General features: G+C 44.1%; 1 protein-coding gene across 1 annotated transcript in view; it reads right to left on the bottom strand.

The window, feature by feature from the left end:
* DNAJC6 (DnaJ heat shock protein family (Hsp40) member C6) overlaps window positions 1-22,255 on the bottom strand; it is a gene marked incomplete at both ends in the record, with an annotated part of 34,522 nt that extends 12,267 nt beyond the window's left edge. Inside the window, 8 exons of the mRNA XM_080348721.1 lie at window positions 1,060-1,177; window positions 1,565-1,759; window positions 2,517-2,650; window positions 4,257-4,379; window positions 7,754-7,902; window positions 8,009-8,058; window positions 8,929-9,079; window positions 22,054-22,255. Of these exons, the coding sequence (XP_080204847.1) occupies window positions 1,060-1,177; window positions 1,565-1,759; window positions 2,517-2,650; window positions 4,257-4,379; window positions 7,754-7,902; window positions 8,009-8,058; window positions 8,929-9,079; window positions 22,054-22,255 (1,122 nt within the window). The remainder of the gene's footprint in view (window positions 1-1,059; window positions 1,178-1,564; window positions 1,760-2,516; window positions 2,651-4,256; window positions 4,380-7,753; window positions 7,903-8,008; window positions 8,059-8,928; window positions 9,080-22,053) is intronic.
* Window positions 22,256-22,664: the final 409 nt, after the last annotated feature.

Raw genomic sequence — 22,664 nt, 5'->3', positions numbered from 1 at the left:
CAGAAAGCAGAGCTTTTCATTCTCAAACTCAAATATTAATATTTTCGAGAGCCTTCCCAGCCTTCATGTCTCTTCTTTCCCTGCTTGGCTTCATTTCTGGGATCAGTTAAATGAAACCAATATCTGTTTCCACTGAATACATTGGAGCAACAGGTTTGTACCCCAGGACAATCTAAGACCATTTCACTCGTAGTAAAGGCTTCAGTAAAGTGTCACCTATACAGCAAACAGCACCAGTAACGAACTAGGAGAAAAATACTTGTTCACTCTGCAACTTGAATACTAAGATTTTGAAAATACTATCAGGAAAATTATCAACATCTCAGATTAATTTCCCAGTTCCTCTTTTACAACCACAAAAGCCAGAGAACAGCATTTTAAAGTAAGCTCAAAGCCTAGATGAGCACAGACCAACAAATATTCTATCTTTCAGTACTGCTACTCTGCTATGTTATTGGGGTGTTGTCACTCCAGCACCCTTCTGTTCTCTCTCCCCAGTTTCCATTGTCTCTCAGTTCTCTGATCTGCAAGTATTATGAGGCTTTTTGGCTATGAAGAGGCTGGGTCTCTGACCAGCCTGCAGCTTAAACTGTCTTTCTCATCCTCATGACTGACCAATCCACATAAATCGCCTTTTTGCCCTAATGACCAAAAAAAGATGAAGGCTGCTCTACAGCAAGCAAAGCAGACACCATGCAGGAGTGATGGCTCAGTAAGTCATTCTAATCTGAGCAAAAGAAAATCATCTTCCATCTTCTTAGAGTGTGTAGGTAGAGGCCTTGTTGGTGTTTTGCCCTGAGCTGGTTACTGATGGGGAGTTTCTGTCATCTACATCTACCCCATCATAGACACCATCTCCATAGAGACCCCAGAGGCATCATGGACTTCTCCAAACACAGCTCCTTGTTTTCACTTGGCACTGCTCAAATTTCTGTTGTATCTACTGTCAGATAAGGAAACTTTCTATGTCACGAGTGCCATGTGTGTTCTGAGAGCCTATATTTAGCCATGTCTTAGTATGTTGCCTCTACCATGCAAGAGAAGTTAAACAACTCCTACTTTTGCTTGAAGGCGTCCCCCAATGGTTGATCTCATGTGGTAGACAGAAACAACAACATCTCCATGGACAGTGGCTCCCAACGGAATTAGGACTTTCCCTTCTTGCACGCGGTATTCTCTTTGAAGGGAAGAGAAGAAAATCCACAGTTATGCTCCCTTCCACAATGCCATCACCTCCCAGCAACAATGTCAACAGAAAAGCCATCATCTCATTCAAGCTGAGCAAACAGAAGGTGCATTCAGGGCTCTGCTTAATGTTAGGCTTAGTTCAAACAAAAACATTTCACAGGGGAAACCAACACAGCACTGAGCTATTTGAAACTTCAGGCTCACTCTGGCAGGTTTTTTTTCCACACTAGGCACTAATTTTCAATTAATAAATGCACTCCATCATTTGCCAGGCAGCCTGGCCATAAGTACAGCACAGGCATTAGCCACGTTGCAGCAAAATGAAAGCCTCTTTTTGTTAAGCTCCTAAGGATGGCAGAAGATGACAGCAACTCACTTCATTCTTTCATACTCCTGGGAAGTGGTGAGGATTCTGGTTTCTCCGCTGAGGATGTCGCAGAAGGGCCGGCACCCATTTCGTTGCTTGTTGAAACAGGGGACTGGGCTGAGAGTGACTGACTTGATCGTAAGTGGTTTGCAGTGAGGAATGACGGGCTTGTCTGCTATTAGATCACAAATGTATCCTATGTACCTGCAAACAGAGAAAGTCATTACCGAAATCTCCATCCCAAGTGACTAGTTTTCATTCTGAACTTGAAGTCTACCTTGAAATCCAGTGAAAGTGGGATTCTTTCACAGTTCCAGGACAGGAGTTTCCATGTACTCCAGCATCCTTACAGCTGGCACAAAATCTATGCTTCTATTTCTGCTTAATTACAAGAATGAGAGCTCAAGAGGAAGGCAGTCGGCCTTTAGCTCTGAGCTGAAGATCATTTCCCCTCACCTTTTAAGAGAGAAGATGCTAAGCAATGTTTTTTCTGGTTTACTAGTAGCGGTTTGCCTTCTATTTACATGCACATAGCAGATTAATTACTTTGTTAGTCATGTACTGAAGGATCATTATTATTACATATATAAGACAAGATCTTTGGTTTGCTCTGAGAGGCAGTTTTTCCTCTGCCTAATGGAAATTGGAAAAAAAAAATATGAAAATTTTAAAAAGACGTTTTTACAGTGTAAACTCCTGTAAGGATGAAGCTGACGCAGGGACAGGGATTCACCCCGGCTCTGTTAACCAGAGGTTTGTGAGTGTTCCTGAACTAGTGAGACAAGCCATTATAATATTTGATTTTTTTCCTCCATTAGATCAATGTGGGTAAAATGGAAGTGGCCACAAACATCGATTAAGACCCATCAAAGCCAAGTGCCAGGGCTGAGGCATGAGGACTGCTTGGGCAGTTTTTATTGTGAGGAATATAGCTTGTGTAGCATTTAGCCATATACTCTACCTCCTATGAGATGGCCACAGTACAATTCCAGGTCTCTTTGTGTTCAGCAACTGCACAGCAGGGCCGGGATTAGAGAAGAGGTGACAGAAACAGAACATTGCACTGACCAGAACTGCCGAGGCTGCACGGCCATCCTGTTAAGGAAAGGGATGGAGGGAGAAAAATATACAAGTGTCAGACACATTCTTTAAATTTCAGAATACTCTCCATTCTTCCTTAAATCACATAAAATAGCTTCTCCAGAAAAATTAGGATTGAAACTGCAAGATAATGAGGAATTTCCAGTGCTGTGTCTTTTGTTTAATACCTGGGACTTCAGTGAGCAGCACTGGATCAAAGCGAAGATAATATCCAGTAAGCAGCCAAACCTGAGGATGCTTCAGACTTGTTTTGAAAGCCCAAAAGTACGTTTTGTCTACAAATGTTGGTGTTTCATGGCTGTAATATTATAATTATTTCAAACATAGGCCTGGAACTGACCACAGGGGTCAGAGGACACCCGTCCCACAGCTGCAGGCACTCGTCTAATAGAAATTTAACCTAGAAAAGTTCACAAACAAAAAATCAAGCCCAAGGCTCCCTCCTCACCCAAACACATTCACAGCCTTCAACCTACAGATGGCTCCTGAACAAGTCTAGGTTTTCTTTAGGGGGATTATAAGGCTCAGGGTTGAGAGGCTATTTGTTTTTTTAAGGTTTAGCCCCTGCCAGTTGCTCTGAAAAGATCTCTCAGGTTCATATAAACTAAGTGGGCTTCTGCAGACTTACTAGAAAGTGTTAAAAAACACTCCCTGTCCTTTACAGAGTTATTCAGATATTCATTGCTCAAAGGACAGTAAAGGAATTTGATTCTTGAGCTAGATTTCTAGGACTGAAGGCATCAAGTGCATCTTCATCTCTGAATGGAATTTACGTCCCGTAGCCGCTGGCTGTGCTACACAAAGCAGAAATGCCAGAGGCGTATGTAAGGTCTATGCAGTTTGGGATCCATCATTTTCCTCAGTCCTTCCAATTTATGCTGATCAGGGCTGACAGCCTCCTGGATTTAATTTAGGCTTCAAGAGCAAACCAGAACTCTTCTTTTGGCCATTACTGTCAATATTAAAGGTTGTATGGGGTAAATTACAAGTTAGTCATATAGAATCACACTATTCTCATGCATCTTATCTACACATTGCCCCAGTACTGAATAACCCTTATGGGGGATTTATCAGCCACGTCAGCGATGGTGCAGAAAGAGGAGCAGAAAGCAACTGGACCAGGCCTGACAAGTAGGCACCACAGGAGACTTTCACAATCTCAGTTTCACAGCTTGACAGAATTCCCAATTCTGTGTTTTCTCCCCAACTTCCATCAGGAACCTTCAGTCTAGAGGCTGCATTTTGTCCTGTGACTACTTACAATAAAATGCAAACTCAGAGCAGGCTGACAACCCTTACAGTCAGGTCTCAGGTGAAGTTCAGACCTTTTTGCTACTTGTCACCTCGAGTAGCTGACTGCTGGAATGACTGGGACCTCTCTTGCTTTGCATTCCTCCTTCTCCTTCAGCATTAGGTCTTCCAGCTTAGCTATGTAGCTGCACATAGCAGATGAAGCCCCTTTCTATGGGGTCAGTTTTATTACATTTCTTTTTGTTTTAGAAATTGTCACCATCCTTGTACACAGACTCCAAACATGCAACATGCACCATGACTTATGACTCACAGGTCTATAAATGTGGTTACTTTCTGGTTTACTTACCATGCAGTGAATGACACAGACATTTTTGGGGTTCTGCTGTAGCCAGTTGTGCATGTTCTTACAGACAGCATAGAGGTTGTGCAGACTGGGTGCTTGTCGGACTGGCCAGCTACATTCGGATACCTGCAGGGATTGCACAAAGAGCAAAAGCCAGCTTTGTTAAAGCATTAAGCAAGGCACGCTTTGACAAGAGATTTCTGCCAAGAAACATACTTCTCTCTTACAACCTCAAGTTATGTGCTTGAAACCTACTCCCTCTCTTCTCATGCATAATTCTGCTCTGTGACTCATGAATTACGAGGAGACAAACAAAAAAGAATTCTCAGCTGAATAACATAACATTGATGTATTGTCACTGACTACACATTTTTTAAAAATTACGTTCCAAGTCAGATTTATCTTGAGTGGTCTTTCATAACACTCCAGTCTCACCACAGCACATTGATTTCTGCTCTGCCCAAAGCCTTTGTACAACTTGTCCCTGAAAACTATGGCTCCGATTTTTCAAAGGACACTGAGCATCTGTTGTTCTCAGCCGTTTTGTGTCATAGGATTTTCAAGCCCTATTTGACAGATATTAGGCCAATGAAAGGGAAACTTTTGTCCAAAAAAGTAATCATATAGGAGTAAGTATAGTTAAGAGATGAGCCAGAAAAGTGAATGGCTTCTTAGAGCTGAAAACCCGCAAATTGTGAAGTGTGTCTAGTTACTATTCATCGATGTACTAATTCTGAGTCATTACATTTATGTCAAGAACAGTCCTTGCAGGCTCAAACAGCACATCAAATAGCCTTCTACAGACATCTCCATTTCATCTGGTTTTAATTGAAGTATCTTTTTTATAAAGGCATTTCTGGCTAGAAGAAATTTAAAGGACATCACAAGGCTTGCCCTTAGACAAAGAATTGGTTCTCTTTCTCGGCTGACATTTGGATCCTGCTTAATGAGCGCCAGGGGCAGGAAGGAGCTGGCTTGACCAGATGTTCTTAAACAGCTGTATGATTTCCATACCAGACCGTTTCATCTCTCAGAGCAAGGAAGTGCTCCAGATTTCAGAAAACTTGTATTTAAGGTTCTCTCTTACATACGCCTGCACAACATCTTACAGCAGCAACAGGAATCCCCACTCAAACCGGAGAACTGCCAAGCTGTGCTGCCATAAACATTTCTTCAACTCTTTAATAAAGCCAGAGTACTGATACCATAAATGACATATATTATAAATCATATCATGCCAATTACTTTGTTATTTCTATATCAAGCATAAGTCTTTTCCACCAAACCCCAAATATTTTTGCATCAGGTTTCTGAAGGCACAAGACCCACTTGCAATTAGATCACTAAAACACAATTCAGATTCCAAGTGGCTGTTAGAATTAATATGACCAGTGACTCTTTCAGTGACAATCTTCTGAACAGACCTCATGACAACACACTGTCAAGCATCTGGCAAAGCCATTGTCACTTACCAAGTAAATAATATACATTTCCCAACAGCCCATAATTGTATATTTACTTTGCCTGTAATTACACATATGCCTGCTGGTTTGCAATTAGGAAATTAAATACACGCTATGTAGCATTTAATATATTTCAAACATAACCTCACTACCGCTCACGACTTACAAAAAAGTAACAGGAATTCTCCTAGAGCTTTAGAAATAAGCAGCCAGCACTTGTTTTACTTGAGCAGAAGGGCAGCAACAGCCAGGAATGTGACCCATCAGGAACACTCAAGTTTGGTTTTGTTGTTTAATGCTATATTTGAGTTATATGTTTTCAAACTGCTCACGGTGGTGAGGCAGGGAGGAGAGCAGAGCACAACTAGGTTTGAGCAGCAGGTTTTAGTGTCCGTAGTCCCCTCTTCTCCTCTATAGACTGGGCACTTGGGGCTTCGTGCCCCACGCAGCCACATCAGGGCAGGGAAATGGCCCAGCCGGACATTAACTGCCACCTCCCTCCTGTGCCACCACACAGCAAAGCAACCTACTTTGATCCTAGGAACAAAAAGTTTTAAAATTCGGAATTAAAAAGCCTTTCACTTCAAAGACCAAGTGTGCATCTCAAAACTTCAGCTCATCTGGCATCTTCATCCAGAAAATACTCTCAATGTGATTTCACCTGCTTGATAGCACTTTTTTTTTTCCAATATACATGAAGTTCATGCTCATATTTATAGTTGTTTCATGTTTCATCTGATCTCATGTATTCTCTTCAGCACATTTTGTTTTCCTAAACAATACTCGAGTCAGTAGCTCCAAGCTCATAACCCAAAAGCACAATATTTTAATAGAGGTTTGATTGCTTTGTTCTTATGTGTGTGAAGACAATAGCTTACAAAGCACCTAGTCATGCGTTGAGAGTGACACACAAAGTCATCGGACAAGGCGTTGAATAGGGTAGGAGATAAAGTACAGAGGATGGAGAAGTTATGGCCAGGTCAAGCAATGCACCAACAGATGTTTAATGCTGGGCTTTCAAAAGTAGATCTGTCTTTCTCCTCCCACCAAGAGCAACAGTGATTGCACCAGAACCAAGCGAGACTGAAGATCCAGAGCCCTTGGTATCTTTTAATTAGTCTTTCTTGCTCATTTACTCATATTTGAAGTCACAGCTGGTTACCAATTGCCACTGAGAAATTTGCTTCAAGTGTGAGTGATTCCTGGTGAGAAAAGCAATTGCTGAAGACAGTTTGAGGTGTAGCTCAATGTAAAATGAAATGAGGCTTGTGCTGCATGAGATTCGCTTACCCTGGCCAAGGGTTAAGCCTGGCAACTGCTGTTGCCCTTTTTGTTGAAGGCACCAAAAATAAGGATTTTTTTTTTTAAATCATTGCTCCCTTGCGGGAGAGGGAAAGAACAGGAAGTTTTCTGAAAGATTAGATCTAATCTTGCATTTCAACAGCAGCATTTCATAGAGATTTCCTCTAAAAGCTATTAATCAACCCAAGCCTTGCAATGCTTCCCTATGCTGTTCTGGTTTTAGAGAAGGAAACTGGGGCAGAGAGAGGAGATGGTTTTTTTTTTAACTCATACACTAGTGGAAGAGCCAAAATGCCCCCAGTTTCCAGCCCTACGCTTAGCCTGCTAAGGGCTCCTGCTTAAAGCACAGCTGAAGGACTGTTCAACATGAAAATAATCTACCTTATTTTACTGATTGTTTCTTTCAAAGCTATTTCATTTTACTCCTTATTTCTCTGCAACAGCTTGCAACAGCCATGTAGGAGCCAAAAGCAGCCCAGGCGCAGCTTAGGGCAATGCCACGTACTCTCACAGGCTCCTAACACAAGCATCATGCCCTGAACTTCCCCGCTCTCTAATCCCCATGGTCCCAGGCATCCGCTAAAACACAGAAATGACCACAGCACTTTAGAAACACATGTAATTCCTTTTACATCATGTTCTGCTACCCTCAGGATAGGCAGAAACAAGCCCCAGTACCCATTTTCCCAAGAATTTTCACCCCCTGCTCTGGTTAAGCTCTGGGAAGACACTCACCCGGTTGTGAAACTTGGCACTGCGATAATACTTGGGTGACAAGTTGAAGACGGTGTAGTGGTCAGGATGCCTGGAATCCAAGAACGTCCGTACGTCTTCGATGTGGTTCCTGAAGCCCAGCTCAACGCCTTCAGCCGGAAAAGACATCACTAGAAACAGGAGAAGAAGCCAGGCTGAGCGTGCACTAAAACGTGTTTATGGACCTCTGAACCCTGCGGTATGTCAGGTTTTATTTTTCTGATAAGCACTACTTACCTATGATTCTTGAGGTAATATATGAAATATCCAGCTCTCCCTTGGTGTAACTAAAAGAAGACAAAGGAGGAGACAGACATTACACACATGTTTACAGAAGACAGCCCATTACAAGAACCAGAAGAGTGTTTTCCTGCAAATATCTGCTTTTGACACAAGGAAAAAATGATCTTCAAACTTCTTAAGAAGAGGGTACAAACAAGGGGGTCCTGCACAGAGTGATCCAGCCTTTCCATCTACATACGCAATTAACTGGATGCAGAAGTTGCAAAAAGGTCCCTTTTCCCTTTCATCATTAATTTTCAAGAAAAATCTCTAGTAGTTTGTCACTTTTCAGATCCCTCAAAGCCTCTAAGGTCTTGCCTGCATTAAGTTTCTCTAATTTATCATAGCCACACATGACTCAGAGGCAGGTAGAATGCCAAGCACAGGGGACAACACCAGCAGAAGTGACCAAAGCAAAGTCACCTCAGCACTTTCTTCTACTCCAAAGGTGGCTTATATCAAAGGGAACAGTTACATCAGCAAGAACAGTCTCCTTGCATGGGAAAGGGACAGCACAACAGGAGGCAATTTTCAGTGATAAAATATTTCAGTGGTGGCTGGGCAGAAGAATAGCACCAGAGTCAGTGGGGGCATCAGAGACCAACTGCTCCCCTTTCACTGGGGGGGCTTTTCCAGATTTTGATACTCACTTACTATGAAGCTTAAGATTTATTTTTTTTTAATTGCATTTTCCTGCTTCCTTGAGGTCAAATACCAATTAGGAGACAGAATCAAAGAAGACACTTGTGATTTTCACCTCCTTCCTTCATTAGGTTAAGCTGGAAGTTGTGCTGTGCTAATTAAGATGGCAGCTCGGACCAGCACTTTGCAGCTCGTGATTTTACCTACGTTAGGCAGCTTCAGCCGTACTGTACCTGGCAACAGATTGCATGACCTTTGAAGACGTATCTTTCAGGGTATCCTTCAGGTTATCCTTCAAATTGCTGAAGAGTCTCCCTGCTCCTCCTTTCACCATATCTAGCAAGCCTCCCCCATAGCTGGACTCCATGTCTGGTGATGAGGCACCTTCAAGTACAACAAAATCAAAGCCAACATCACTTATTTGGAACAAATCCACAAAGCCAACACACCCAGCTGCTCTCTTCAGACCAAATGTACCCATGTGAGCAGCTGCATGTTAAGCATAGGGCAAAAATAGTTTTAAAGTCATACTTCTCCAGATACGAGAGAGCATGTTCTTGCCAACTGGGCTCAGAAACCATCAGCGACCCTGAGCATTGTATGTAGGTTGATTGTTTGGTATCAGTACAGTATGGACAACCACCACACAAGTCCCCTCACCTCTCAACCCAACACAAGACCAGCTCTTCAGCGTACAGCTCTTTTGCCAATCATAACTAAGACCAAATTCACAACTACCTCCAACACATTAGTATATATGACAGCTCTTTAGCCTAATTGTCCCAGCTGAAGGATGTCCTAGGAGTATCCAGTTCTATGGATATAGGAGAAGTCAGAGTGATCTTAAGTCACTTAAAAATCCAGTTAGGTTTGGAGTGGAAGAAAATAAAAGTTTGGGGTTTGGTGAGAAAAGAGGAAAGTTCAGGAATTAAACTTGCCAGATGAGAATCTTTCTGCATATTTGCATGTTTGCAGCCTTAGTGTAGGACTCAGCAAACTGCCAAGGCTAAAGCAGAGCAGGGCTGACCACCTTGGGGAGCTTCTCCTTCCCAGCCTGAAATGGCATGAAGCTGCAGAGTAATAGGCGATCAACGAAGACCAAGAGCCATTTAAAGGGTTATTTTGGTGGGCTATGATATGGCCTTACACCTCAGGTGTTTTCATTTTGCAACTGTAATAACTATTCCACTGTCTTAGCTAAGAACCCCTTTGTTGCAGCCTTTCTTCTCATAGCAGCACTGTGTTAACAGCATCATTCTTAGAAAATTAAAGTATAATAAATTGGATGTAGACTTGAGTAAATGTGGTTTTGTTTTATTGCAGAACTAACTGACTTGTTGGATGCAAACCTAGTAAAATGATATTTTAACTGCTTATTAGATACAAATTAAGCTCTTGACTATTTAAATTGCTTTCTGTTCAACTGTTTTGATCTTTGCAAAATTTACCTACATTCCTGTAATTATACATTTGCTACCTCATTATGTCAGATTAGTCAGAAGACATAGATCCTCTAGCACACCAAATTAAGCAACAAGCAGCCTATGTAAATGCACACCATGCTCTTGGGTAGTCTTAAGAATCAAGATGGCATCTGCAAAGAGTTGCCTTTCCCAGAGAACCCTGGAAATCTGAGAACATTTGTCCTGCTGTAGAGCCATGGGACAGCTGCTCTGTAAAAAGAACTTGCTGGTCATTATTAACGCTCAGGCACCCAGAAATGGGCAAGATTTATCATGGTTAAGGTAGGCTGGTGGCATTGCCAGTGTTCTTTATAGATTTTACAAAGTGACCTTACAGCTATCACTGCTCCGGTTCTATAGTGTGTCCACCAGTGGTGTTAGATACATGCTACTGAAATATTACTCACAAAATCACCATTACTCCTGCTGATTTACTCTCTAGATTACCAAACCCATTTAATGTCATTCACTCTTTCAAAACTACTGAGCTATCAGTAAATATTAATATATATCTTTAAACTGGAGACTCCATTGGTAAAGTGATGCTATCTATTCCCCTATGCACAGAGGGTGCTTAATGCTCTCTGGTGTGGTCATGATCCACATGCATGTGATCCACGTGCTAGACCAGTAAAATTAGAGAACATCTCTGCCAGCTTCAGAACAGAAGATGTCTTCTTGAGGCACAGGAATATTTCTCTTGCCAAACCACTTGCAAGTATGTACTTCAAGTATGATTAAAAAAAAAAAAAGAGAAAGTAAAAAAGAAAAAAATCAATGTAGCTTGTTGGCTTCCAAATATGGAATAAGTGTTTGATCTCTCTTCAAAAACTTTGCTTTCTTATTATGCTGTGCTAGGAGAGCCAGGGTGGAAGGAGAAAGTAATGTTCAAATGTATTTTTCAGTCCTCCAGGTCAGCTTTTAAAAGAAAAGAAGGCAGAAATGTGGTAACTTGGAACAGGGGAAGGGGACAAAGGGACCAGAGGACCACACGTACTGGACAATTTTTTTACTGTTGTAGGAGAGCAACAGAAAAGCTTCAAGAGTATGAAAAGCCCAGAATCTTTAGAAATCAGCTCTAAGGAAAAGTGAGAGAGGAGGAGAAACAGAGCAAGAATGAGAATTTCACTGTATTTCTAGAAGCAGCAGCTGCAATTAATTCCACATTTACTACATACACTAAAACAGAAACAGAAAGGATGGCTAATGAAGAAATCCAAGCTGGTGTCACTCAAGCAAGAGCACAAACCTGGTATTTAAGATTTAACGGGAGGCAAGTATTACTTAGCTATTGTCAAGCTATTGAGGAAGCTTACAATGTAGCAGCGCTATATAGTACTATACCAGCTGCAGTAATTTGCTAGGGTATCTTTTAGCCACTGGATGAGAGCAGCATCCTCTGTGCGGACAAAGAGGCTCTTTCTCAGTTATTAGCAATGATATGGTCTTCACAAACTACTCACAGAAGAACAAAATAAATACATTCAAAGGTTCCTCTGCTAGGCAGTGTCTCCTAGAAAGCATAAAGACGTATAAAGAAACAGTAAGGGTTAATGCGTTAAGATACAAACCTGACAATATATACAGAAACCTAGAAGAACAGAGAAAAAAAGTCAGATTTATAGAAAAAAGGAAAAAAAAAAAAAGGTAGCTACATCCCTCTTGTAAACTGAGACCCTCAGAGTGACTGCAGACCTTTCCGAAGGACAGTTGTAGGTCCCTGGGTCACAGGCAACAGCTGGACGGGGCACCAGGACAGGGAGGGCTGAGCCCTAAGTGTGTCCTGTGGAATTCAGCCACCTGGCCTGGCATCACCCACCACTGCCATTGCACATCCCGAGCCATGCTCAGAGACAGCTGAGCTCCCGCATTTGCTCTTCGAGCATAAAAGTCCTAAGAAAATCGCAGTTGAGTTTTCCCTCAAGAACATGTGTCAGGCTGGAGAGGACCGTGACCTGGTCTGTGGTACAGGGAGGACCAAGGACACCCACTGGGTCTGGAGTGATGAGCTGTTTCTTGATCCCTCTTCAGGTTTCACTGTGCAGATAATGTGACCACCACCAGCTCGCCAGGATATTGAGTTAGCAGCATAACAGCATTTCCCTGTGTGGAAATATCTTCCTACCAGAGTCAGGTGGCAAACTCAAAAGAGGGAAACAGTCCTTTCCCTTCACACAAAGGCAAAAGGCACATTTTGTGTTAAAACAAAGTGCCCCAGGGACATGACACCCTCTCCCTCCCCTCCATCCCACCAGGAACTGCATCCCCTGCGCATATTTGATATGCCGAGGCCAAAGCCAAAAATTCACACTCACAGACCCCACGCAAGCCTCAGATGCACCTTCTGGTACAGCAGGAACAGGAGCTCGCAAGCTTGTCTGCATAAAAATAGTTTGCTCCAAGTTAGCAACACAGGAGCGTGCCACAGGGCTCGGATCCCAGTTTTCGGCATGCTGTCACACAGCAGTTCAGTGAACACTGGCCATGGGCTGCAGTTGATGTCTAGAAGCCTCATTATGGAGAATTAGCCTCCATGTATATGGGATGAATCTTGTTCCTTCCACGGCAAGAACTCTTTATTAACCCAGTTATTGGATATTCCCCGAATGGCTTATTGCGCTTCAGAGACACATTCTGACCTGTATTTGTAGCATGAGTTTCAGAGGGATTGCTTGCTAACAGAGGCCTTTTCATTTCCTAAATATTAGGAACTTTAATGTAGTGGTTTCATTGCTGCACGTGCACCGCAAAGAGGGCCTGGGATGCACGGGATGGCTCTTCTTGAACAGCTCCATTAGGTGATGGCAATGATGATCTCACTGAAGCACCTCAAGTCAATAGAGCGGCATGGAGAGACAACTTCATCCATTCGGCTGAGAAGGTAAAGTCGGGGTTTTGGGGCCAGAAACAGGTGAATGAAACAGGCGTGACCCCAAGTGATGGGGGATGTTTCGGCACCAGCCACCATCACCTGCAGCTGGAGGCTTCACAGGGGTCATGGAGAAACCAGCAACAGAGGGTTCCACGCTACTACCAGCTGATGGAGGCGCTCACAGGTTGGAAAATCTGAGAAATGCCCTATTTGGAAGCTTTCCTTGCAAGATCTGCACATTGTGGTCCTTATCTGCCAGGGCAGTCCTGGAGCACCAGCCCCCCTAGGCAACCCACATACCCAACAAACCACAGGCCATGAATTCCGTCTCTCCAGGGAGCTAAGGGGGAAATGAGCTGACATTTAAAAGGCATTTTAAACTGTGTCAGTCTGCGTATTTATGCTGATGAAGCAATACTTCGCTGTAGAGTGGGGAGGTGAAAGCAAGATGCCTAGAAATCGAAGCTTGGCAGCAAAGTACTGCGTTTCATGGGTTACTTAGCAAGAGTAAGCAGACCCTTTTTGCCTGTAAAGGGCAGACAAAAAGCAGACATGAAACCATAGGAAAGGAAGCAGGTTTACCTCAGTCTGCCCAGACTATATGTATTTTCAATGTCATTTTATTTTACCCTCAGAGATCTACTGTCCGTGCTTTCTTTAGAGATGGTGCGAGGAAAGAGCTAAACTTTCCCTGTTCCTCACTGTGGTTCTTCTCTAGAAAAGCATTAAAGCCTTCATCTCCCACCCTCCCAAAAAAAGAGGTTAGTTTAGGAGTATTGAATGCTCCTTTGTATTCTCTTTCTATGGTACCATGACAGCCTGACACTATGACGAGAAAAAAAAACTTGTTAGCTGCTGCGTACATGTCCCAAATGCCACATTTCTGGAAGTTTTTAGCCGCTCGTCGCAGCCTTCTCCTGCCCCACAAAGTGATTTTGGGGGGAAAGGTTGTTTGCTCGTCTTCCTCCCGCAGACAATTACCAGGATACAACATGAAAGGGCAGCAAGGGATGCAGTGGAGGCTGCCCTGGGCACAGAAAGGGCCCTTTTGAAGGTCCCCAAACTGAAAGAAGTTGAGCCGCTGTTGTTGTGGCTTCAGCAACAAAGTCCGAATTGTTTTTCAGGAACACTCAGGAAAAAAAAAAGAAAAAAGATACTATTTGTGCTTCTGCCTCCCCCCCACAGCCAGCGGAGGAGCAGCCCCCACTCACGTTCCTCCCACATACAGCTTTCCCAGCAAAGCCTGTGTAACACAGGACGTGATTTCACACCAGCATTACGGGATATAAAACCAGGCTGCTGAAGTTCCGTCACCTCATCTACGGGCTTCGCCTTGGCATTGCACAAGAGCACACACTGTGTAAAGGGGAGAAGCAGCAGCCCTGGTGCAGGCACCCCGGCCTCCGCATTATTAGAGCATCCTGATATAGGTACATCACCTATGGAGCGGTATACATTTGCAAAAAATGGGCAGATGGCCAAACCAAGCCAGGCAGAGCAGAGTCCCCGCATCCCCAGTTCTTGACATTCCCCACACCAAGTTTATCTTCCATGCTCAGCACTTCGTCTTCCAGGGGATTGCAAATCAATTTGCAGACATTACTGGAAGGGTTTAAACTCTCATTTCAAAGGGGAGGGTGGTGGGTATTTCCAAATGAAAATCTCTGGGCAGGTGGCTCCTTTGCATCCAGTGATAATCAATAGCATTTAGATCCAAGTGCTTCACTTGTCTATGTTTTAAGAGCACAATCTTCCCCCTAACCCTTCCTTCCAGCACATAGCTCTCTTCTGGAGAGCTGCGCTTTACCACATTTAAGCAAAGGCTCTAAAACATCCGTGCTATTATATGCACTTATGTCCTCTGTTAAATCGGATGCAGCCCAAGTGTCATAATTACATGAACTTTTTAATAGGCACTGAGTGGTGCTTTGCAAAGGGGCTGGCAAGATAATCAGCAGCAAGAGGCAGCTCAAACAGCAATAAAGTGGCATTCACAGGAAAGAAGAGCGCCTCTACCTGCAGAAATTACTTGGGAAGTTCCTCAGACACACAGAGACCCTGAAGACTGATTTTTTTTTCTTTTATTTATTTATTTCTTTATTTTTTTCCACCAGTGTCATCTGTCCCCTCCTCCACTGCTGTCCCAGATTCCTAGTAGACTTAGACTCCCTACCAGGCTGAATACAGATATCTCAAAGTGGTGTTCTGTGAAAATAAAAAGCAAACCACATGCAGAGTAGAATTGCAGGACAAGAGCAGCAGAACCACTTGATAACCCCATCGCTGAGACCCCCAAGCCCAGTTTTCGCTCGTCCTGATGCTTTCAAAAGTGGAGGCATGCAAAAGGAAGGCTGCATTAGCAAGTGTGATCCCTAAGGAAATAGGTTAAAATCCATAGGAATGGGTTCTGGGTGGCCAAAGGGAAGTTCAAGATCAGACTGTAGAGATGTTTGGACTCTCTAAGGGTACAGGGCAGCACAGGGAGATGCACTGCAAGCCAAGGAGCCTAATGAACATTAATGCCTCATCAGATCACATATCATGTGAGATTATAAACCAGTATTATCCCCCACCCCCAAAACCAGGCAGTTTGGCTGTTTTGCAATAAGCACACTAAAAATGAGACTGCTCAAGACAAAACCCAGCGGTTCTCAAGGAGGGAAAAGCTGGATTCACCAGAGGCAAGTCCAACCCCAAGAACACAACCAGCTCCAACAGAGGGGTAAAACCAGAATATTGGTTTCATAAGCAGACAGTAATACAAACCGCAACTCTATATGCAATACTAGGCGAGCTTGGGGGAGGATGGGCTACTTTCCAGCAATTAGCTGTCACTGCACCCATCCGGAAATTTTGCCTGGAATAGATAGAAACCACCTCAAGACTCCAAGTTGCATCACTACCTGCCCAAGAACTTGGCAGCTTTACCTCTAACAGAGGGGCCACTCTGTGTTCTTCTGCCTTTCCCACTCCCAAAAGCTATCGGCATCCTTTCCAGGTGAAGTTAGGCTAGGAAAATAAAGTCATTATAAGCCCACAAGGGGCTCATATATAACAGATATCAGGAAGGAGGAGATAGGAGGAACTGAGAAGTTCATAAAGAAGGTGCTTTGAGTAGTGACAGGTTTGGGTTCACATCTTAAAGAATCACTGGTACAGGGAGATTTCTGTGCAATTCTGCTGCCGTTGGCCAACGCACATCCAGGCAGGCGGCACTGCCTCCCTCCTCGACTCCAGGAATAGCTGTATTCCCCCCAAAATACAAAAAAATACAAGAAGTCACAGTCCCTTTTCTGTGTGTGGGCTGGGATAAGGTCTCTGACCCCCCGGGAAGATCTCGGATCCCCTGGCAGCACGTAGCGCAGCGTAGGGTACAGAAGCTCCAGAACTTCTTTTTGAGCTTTTCCATGATAAAAACCAAGAGCTAATATTGTATGAGCCCAAGGCTTTGTATTCGAAGGTTCATTTGAGACTGCCTAAATGTAAACTTCATGGAAATTTGAAGAATTAAGATATTTCTGCTTTTGCTTAAGAAATAGTAACTAAAGAATGCTGCTTGCACCATTGACTAAGCAACATGTAGCATGTCCACAAACAGGGGTTTTCCTTCCTTTTTGAGAAGGGCAGTGATACTGAGAAAAAAAAAAAACACACCACCCAGTACTGTGCCAAATTTATCTCATTTGTTATATATTTCCCCTTATGAAGCTCATACCACAGTGAACAAAATGCACAAAGCTGGAATACTGAACTACTAACACAAGCCATGAAATTGGTCTTTAAAGTTGATTGACATTGTCTCTGCTTCTCCTCCCTGTGAAAACAACAAAAAAAGAGAGAAAAGCACAACTGCCAACGCCAAACCATTCAAGTGTTCAAAAAACACCAACCAAACAAAAGAGTTATTAAACTGAACCTCCTCGTTTGAAAATGCAGCTAGGAGAGAATACAAACCAACATTGTCAGCGGCAGCCTTTGTCCCCGTGCCAGTGACACCAAGACGTCTCTCTTCTGACTCAGTGAAAAGGAATCACCAGACTACAAGAGATTATGTTTGCAAGCGTAAAACAGTTCAAGAAATCTCAACTTCAACACTTGAAATTCATTTTAAACGCTTTTCTTTTGCAGTTACTCTGCCTGAGGAAGCACATAGCACAAGCTAGTCTATCCCCTGAGTGTTTAAAAGCTATTTTGTAGATTATCTAGTTTGTAACACCACAGAAGAGCACAGAAAGAGGGGTTGTTTTCCTTTTCTAACATGTATTCTTGTTGTTACTTTTATATCTTATTTCCTAGAACTTCTCTCAGTGCTCAGCCAGCTGCTAAGAAAGCATTACGGAATGCCACAGCAAAAACATAAATAAATTGCTTCTTCACTGCCTGCTTCTCATCTTGTGAGCACTTTCAGCAGCTTAAAAATAAAGAGACAAAGGGAGTACTACAGAGATGCTGTTCTTGGAATTTGGTTTTTGAGCTCGCTAGGTTTTTTGTCCTCCACCCTCAGACTTCCAACCCGAGTCCAGACACTTTCTGGAGGAACATACAGGGAATATATAGGTCCCACTGGACTGATATACTCCTGTATTACTACATTACATCTAGCATATTTCACAGGAGTTGTTTAAAATCTTACATCAGGAGCTGAACATTCAGCTGTTAAGGGCAGATGCTAAAGTCGCCCTGAGCTTTAATGCCCACCTGAAGCATCACAGAATTTAAGCATAAGCCTGTATGAACAGACAAAATTGTGAGACTTAAATCTGAGATTTAAACCACACCCTGACTGATATTTCATTCTGGCTGGTTTAACTCTGGCAAAGTTTAAAGCAACCACAGACAAGGTCATCACACGAGTATCATTAGATACCAGCACTAACTGATATGGCCACCCTACCTGAAATAAAGTTCCTGCTCTTGGCTCCTTTGAGCTAAACTCAAGCCTAATAGGGAAGCACTCAACAAACCTGTGGGCAAGAGTTTCCATTTATGGTGCCTGTGAACCCACAGGTACTTTGAGCAACTTAAATTGTCACTGCTTCAGTTAAACAGCTCATATTGGCTTTCCTCTGCGTGGCACAGGTGATGGTGGCAGAAAGATTTTTAACAATCTGAACCAAGAAGCATTTTCCAGTCCCAGAGATCTAAAAAAATAATTAAAAAATCTTATTTTCCCAGGCTCAGCGACTGGACACAGCCTGGCCAGACCCTGGTGGTTAGTAGGTCAAAAGAGGTTCTCCTTCCCCTCTTACTCTGCCCTGGTGAGACCACATCTGGAATATTGTGTCCAGTCCTGGGCCCCTCAGTTCCAGAAGGACAGGGAACTGCTGGAAAGAGTCCAGCGCAGGACAATGAAGATGCTGAAGGGAGTGGAGCACCTCCTGTTTGAGGAAAGACTGAGGGAGCTGGGGCTCTTGAGCTTGGAGAAGACTGAGGGGTGACCTCATTAATGTTTACAGATATATAAAGGGTGAGTGTCATGAGGATGGAGCCAGGCTCTTCTCAGTGACAACCAGCGATAGGACAAGGGGTAATGGGTTCAAACTGGAACACAAGAGATTCCACTTAAATTTGAGAAGACACTTCTTCTCAGTGAGGGTGACAGACACTGGAACAGGCTGCCAAGGTGAGTTGTGGAGTCTCCTTCTCTGCAGACATTCAAAACCCACCTGGACACATTCCTGTGCAACCTCATCTGGGTGTTCCTGCTCCAGTGGGGGGATTGGACTGGATGAGCTTTCGAGGTCCCTTCCAATCCCTGACATTCTGTGACGGCATCCAAGAGCCTCTTGTGAGCCTCCCCATACCAGCCCCCTTTCCAGATTGCCATGAGCAGATCCTGCCCTCCAACAGCAAAACCCCAGCACACAGGATGCTCTTGGTTCTTGCCTTTTGTCTCTTTTTGCTTTTTTTCTTTTGACCCTAAGCAACACCAGTGGGAAGAAAAAAAAATAAGCCAATAATCATAACTACTCAGAAGTTACAGCAAAGCTGTAACCGCTGATTATTTTCATTGCAAGAAGCTGTTTATGAGATTGCAAGCCCACATTAAGAGATGATACTTTAAGATTTAATACTTTGGATTAGTTTTAAAAAAATTAATAGAAAAACCCAACAGGAGCCCACATTCTCAACTCAAGCGAGTTAGAGTCATTGCGGCAATAGCAATCACAGCCACACTAGCTAAGCCAATAGCAATTTGCCCCAGAATTGCCAGCGCTTTCTTGTCAGCACAAATCCTCACTCATCTACCTTCTATAATTGCTTAATATTAATCTACAACACATCTTCTAGAGAGCAAAGGCCATTTTTCTATGCCCAGAGTGCACTCTCCTGGTGCAGATTAAACTTCACATGTGGGGAGAAAGGAGGAAGGTTTGATTCTCCAACTATTTAACTTTATCAAAGACGCTATTTATGTGCACCCGGAGATGTTCGGCTCAAGCCCAGCAATAACCCTGCCAGACAGACAGAGGCGCCGCACCGAGCGTCCCAAATGGTGACACAGGGTTAACCCCATGACTGATTAATTTTGGTAACTCTGGCAGCAACTGTTCTGCCATTATTTAAAACCAGAAAAGAAAACCAAACCAACACAAAGAAACAAACCCTGAAAAACTGAAATGTGACTTTAGGTGTGTGGGAAGTACATAACGAGCTTTAATTTGGCCAGGGTGCCTCAAGGATTCCACCTTCAGCTAATCTTGCAGCAGAGTGGCTCCCCCGCCCCACAGCTCCCTTGCACCATAACATCAGCAATTTATCTCACCCTTCTCCTTCCCGAGGACCTCAGGTCTCCTTTCCCCACTGAAATCTGCTCTATCACTGCCCATCTTGGGACTTTAGACTTCAGTATCATTAATGGGAGAAGTCTCAATTATCTATAAGAGGAATACATTCTCTATTTTAAAAAATAAAACACAAAATGTGGGTGGTGTTTTTTTCCTTGCTCCTATTAAGCCTAAGCCCCAGCTAGCTTATTTTCCCATCTTTCTCTTAGACTGCTCCCCAATTCCCCCCATAAATATCCATTTTCACACTGCATTAAAGATAAATCATGTCCCACGGTTAATGAGCAGCTTCAGTCACCAAATCACTAGAAATCACAAGCACACCTGAAGGGTGGATATGGTTCTTTAAGCTTTTATAATTTCATAATTGGCAAAGAAAAACGGCTTTGCAATGGACTGATAAAAAATAGGCATTTATCAGCATAGAGCATTGAAATGAACAGGGCAGATACAAGTAAGGACTTCAGATTTAGAAAAGTGCATCACACTCAGTACAGCTTTTAAAAATGTCATATGAAGATTTGGAAACACCCACCAAAAAGCCCTTATTAAACAGATAAAATACTAAAAAAAAAAAATTATTATAAACTCAATTCAAGGACCATATTGAGGCCAGAAGTGTCAAATGTGTCATTTATAGTGCTTGTAAAATTTAGGCAGTGAGAGAACCAAAATGAACTAAGGGATGCAAAATCTGTTTAAAAGAGACTTCCTGACCATTACCTTCCAAATCCCAGAGATGGCCCTTGATCAAGTCCCTGTGTGTCAGGGGAGAACATCCTAAAAACTGATAAAAGGCATTAATGCAATTAACGCTCCATGATGGCTTCATAGTTTAGCTATCCATAAGCGCTTTTTTTTTTGCTTGGCGGGGAACATATTGGATTGAAGAAACTGAGCAGAACGATTGCAACAGCAACACTCAAATAATAGAGGGAGCTGACATGAGACAAAAGCCATGACACAAGCTGCAGCACGTTTCCACACCTGCCTGGAGGCAAATGCCACCTTCCCCAACACTCACACCTTCGGGTCTCAAAGTTCGAGGAAACTCATCCAGATAATTGCTTTAACAACAGGTATTAAACTGCAATATCTAACCATCGCAGTGGATGCCGATGCAAGAAGCCAAATAACTGTAATGCAGCAGCCTACTGCGAGTAAGGACCTACTGACACACACTATGATTACAAGCAACTGTAGCAGGGGTATCATAGCAGCAAATTCAAATCTGAAGCTCAGGACTGAAAAAGAGTTATAAACCAAAGCCAGGTCCCAAAAGAACTCATGAAAGCAAATTCAAAAAGCAAGGGGGAAGAAGAAAACGTGACCCTCATTGCATCAGAGAAAATGTGAAAAAAATGAAGATAAGCCTCTCCCCGCCCAAGTTCAGACAGAGGTCCTTAGGGGTTTTTCTCCCCACCCAAACCCAGACACAGGTCATTAGGAGTTCTATTGCCCCTTGAGAAGAGGTTGCCACATTAAACCAGAGGTGATGTTGTTTAAGTACTTTGGGCTCATCCCTTTCTTTCACTGCACAAGACAGGTATTGCTGCAAGATCACCCCGCTGTGATGGGCAGACACCAAATTAGGTTCCCCCACAAACAAACAGGGTATTTTCCTGCACAAGTTTGAGCTTTAGAGATTCCCTGCAAAGGCTGTAGATGTTCACTGTGATGGGCACAACCAGAACCAGGGCCAGTCCGTTTGGAGAGATCACTTAAAAATACTCTCGATTACTGGTGATCCAGGCAAATTTGAACCTGTGGTTTAGAGAGGTGAAGAGCTCTCTATCCCATTACCAGTCATAAAGACCATCTGGCCCCATGGTCCCTGATTTAAAAACAAACGCAAACAAACGGTGCATCACCTATCAGAATTAATCCAGCTCAGTTTGATGAGGGCTTTGTAGAGAAAGAAAATTAAAAAAAAAAGAGTAATGATGATTCCATGGAATAAGCCACTTGAGGAAAGATCCCAAACCACTCCATCCATTTTAGCTTCAGAACAACCTTTTTCCTCTCGGGGGCTGAACGCAGGAGCCGACCACGAGCACTCATTAGCGGCTGATTTCTGCAGCGCGACCCCCCCCCCCGCCCGGATTTCCTTCCTCCTCCTCCATCCCACCGCCCTCCCTCGGACAAAGGGCCGCTATTGTCCCCGGTGGAAGGACACGGCCACAGCCCCCCCGTTAGCCCCACACCCCACGCGTGTCGCGGCGGCCCCGCCCCTACCTGAGCTGTCCATGGTGCTGCCGCCCTCCCCTCGGGGCTGCTGCGGCGGCTGCTGCTGCTGCTGCCGCGCCGGGCTCCGGCCTCCCGCCGCCGCGATGGCCCCGGGCTTGTCCCCGCCGCCCTCAGCGCTGCTGTCCACCAGCTGCAAAGATTCATACCCGTCACTGCCCGGCTTTTTCCGGTAGCTCCCGAGCAGGCTCATGGGCGAGCCGGGCGGAGAAGCTGCTCTGACGCCGCGGGCAGGAGGTGGGGAGGTGGGGGGGAAAGACAAGCGCTCCGGCCGCCCCGAGGGGAGGGAAAAAGGGCGGGACGGGACGGGGCCACCGCCTCCTCAGCGCCCCGCCCGCCGCCGCGGAGCCCGGGCCGGCCCTGCCCGCCCCGCCGGGGCCCGGAAGCAATCACGGAGGCCGCGGTGGTGTGTCCGGGACCCGGGAGGAACGGGTTTAAACCTGTTCGGAACAGGGTGCCAGAAAGCGGCTTCGGCAGGAGAGGGTGTTCCCCCCACATACCATGAGCTGCTGAGGGCGATTAGTTGGCAAGAAGCACTAGATTTACACTCTATTTAGGAAGCGGTTTCTAGTGGTAAGAAAAGTCATAGAACAATTTTGGTT

This window comes from Nesoenas mayeri (genome assembly GCF_963082525.1).
Source record: "Nesoenas mayeri genome assembly, chromosome: 8".
Lineage (NCBI taxonomy): Eukaryota > Metazoa > Chordata > Aves > Columbiformes > Columbidae > Nesoenas > Nesoenas mayeri.
Note: the sequence above shows the minus strand (reverse complement) of the source record. Positions and strands in the feature narration are given on the sequence as shown.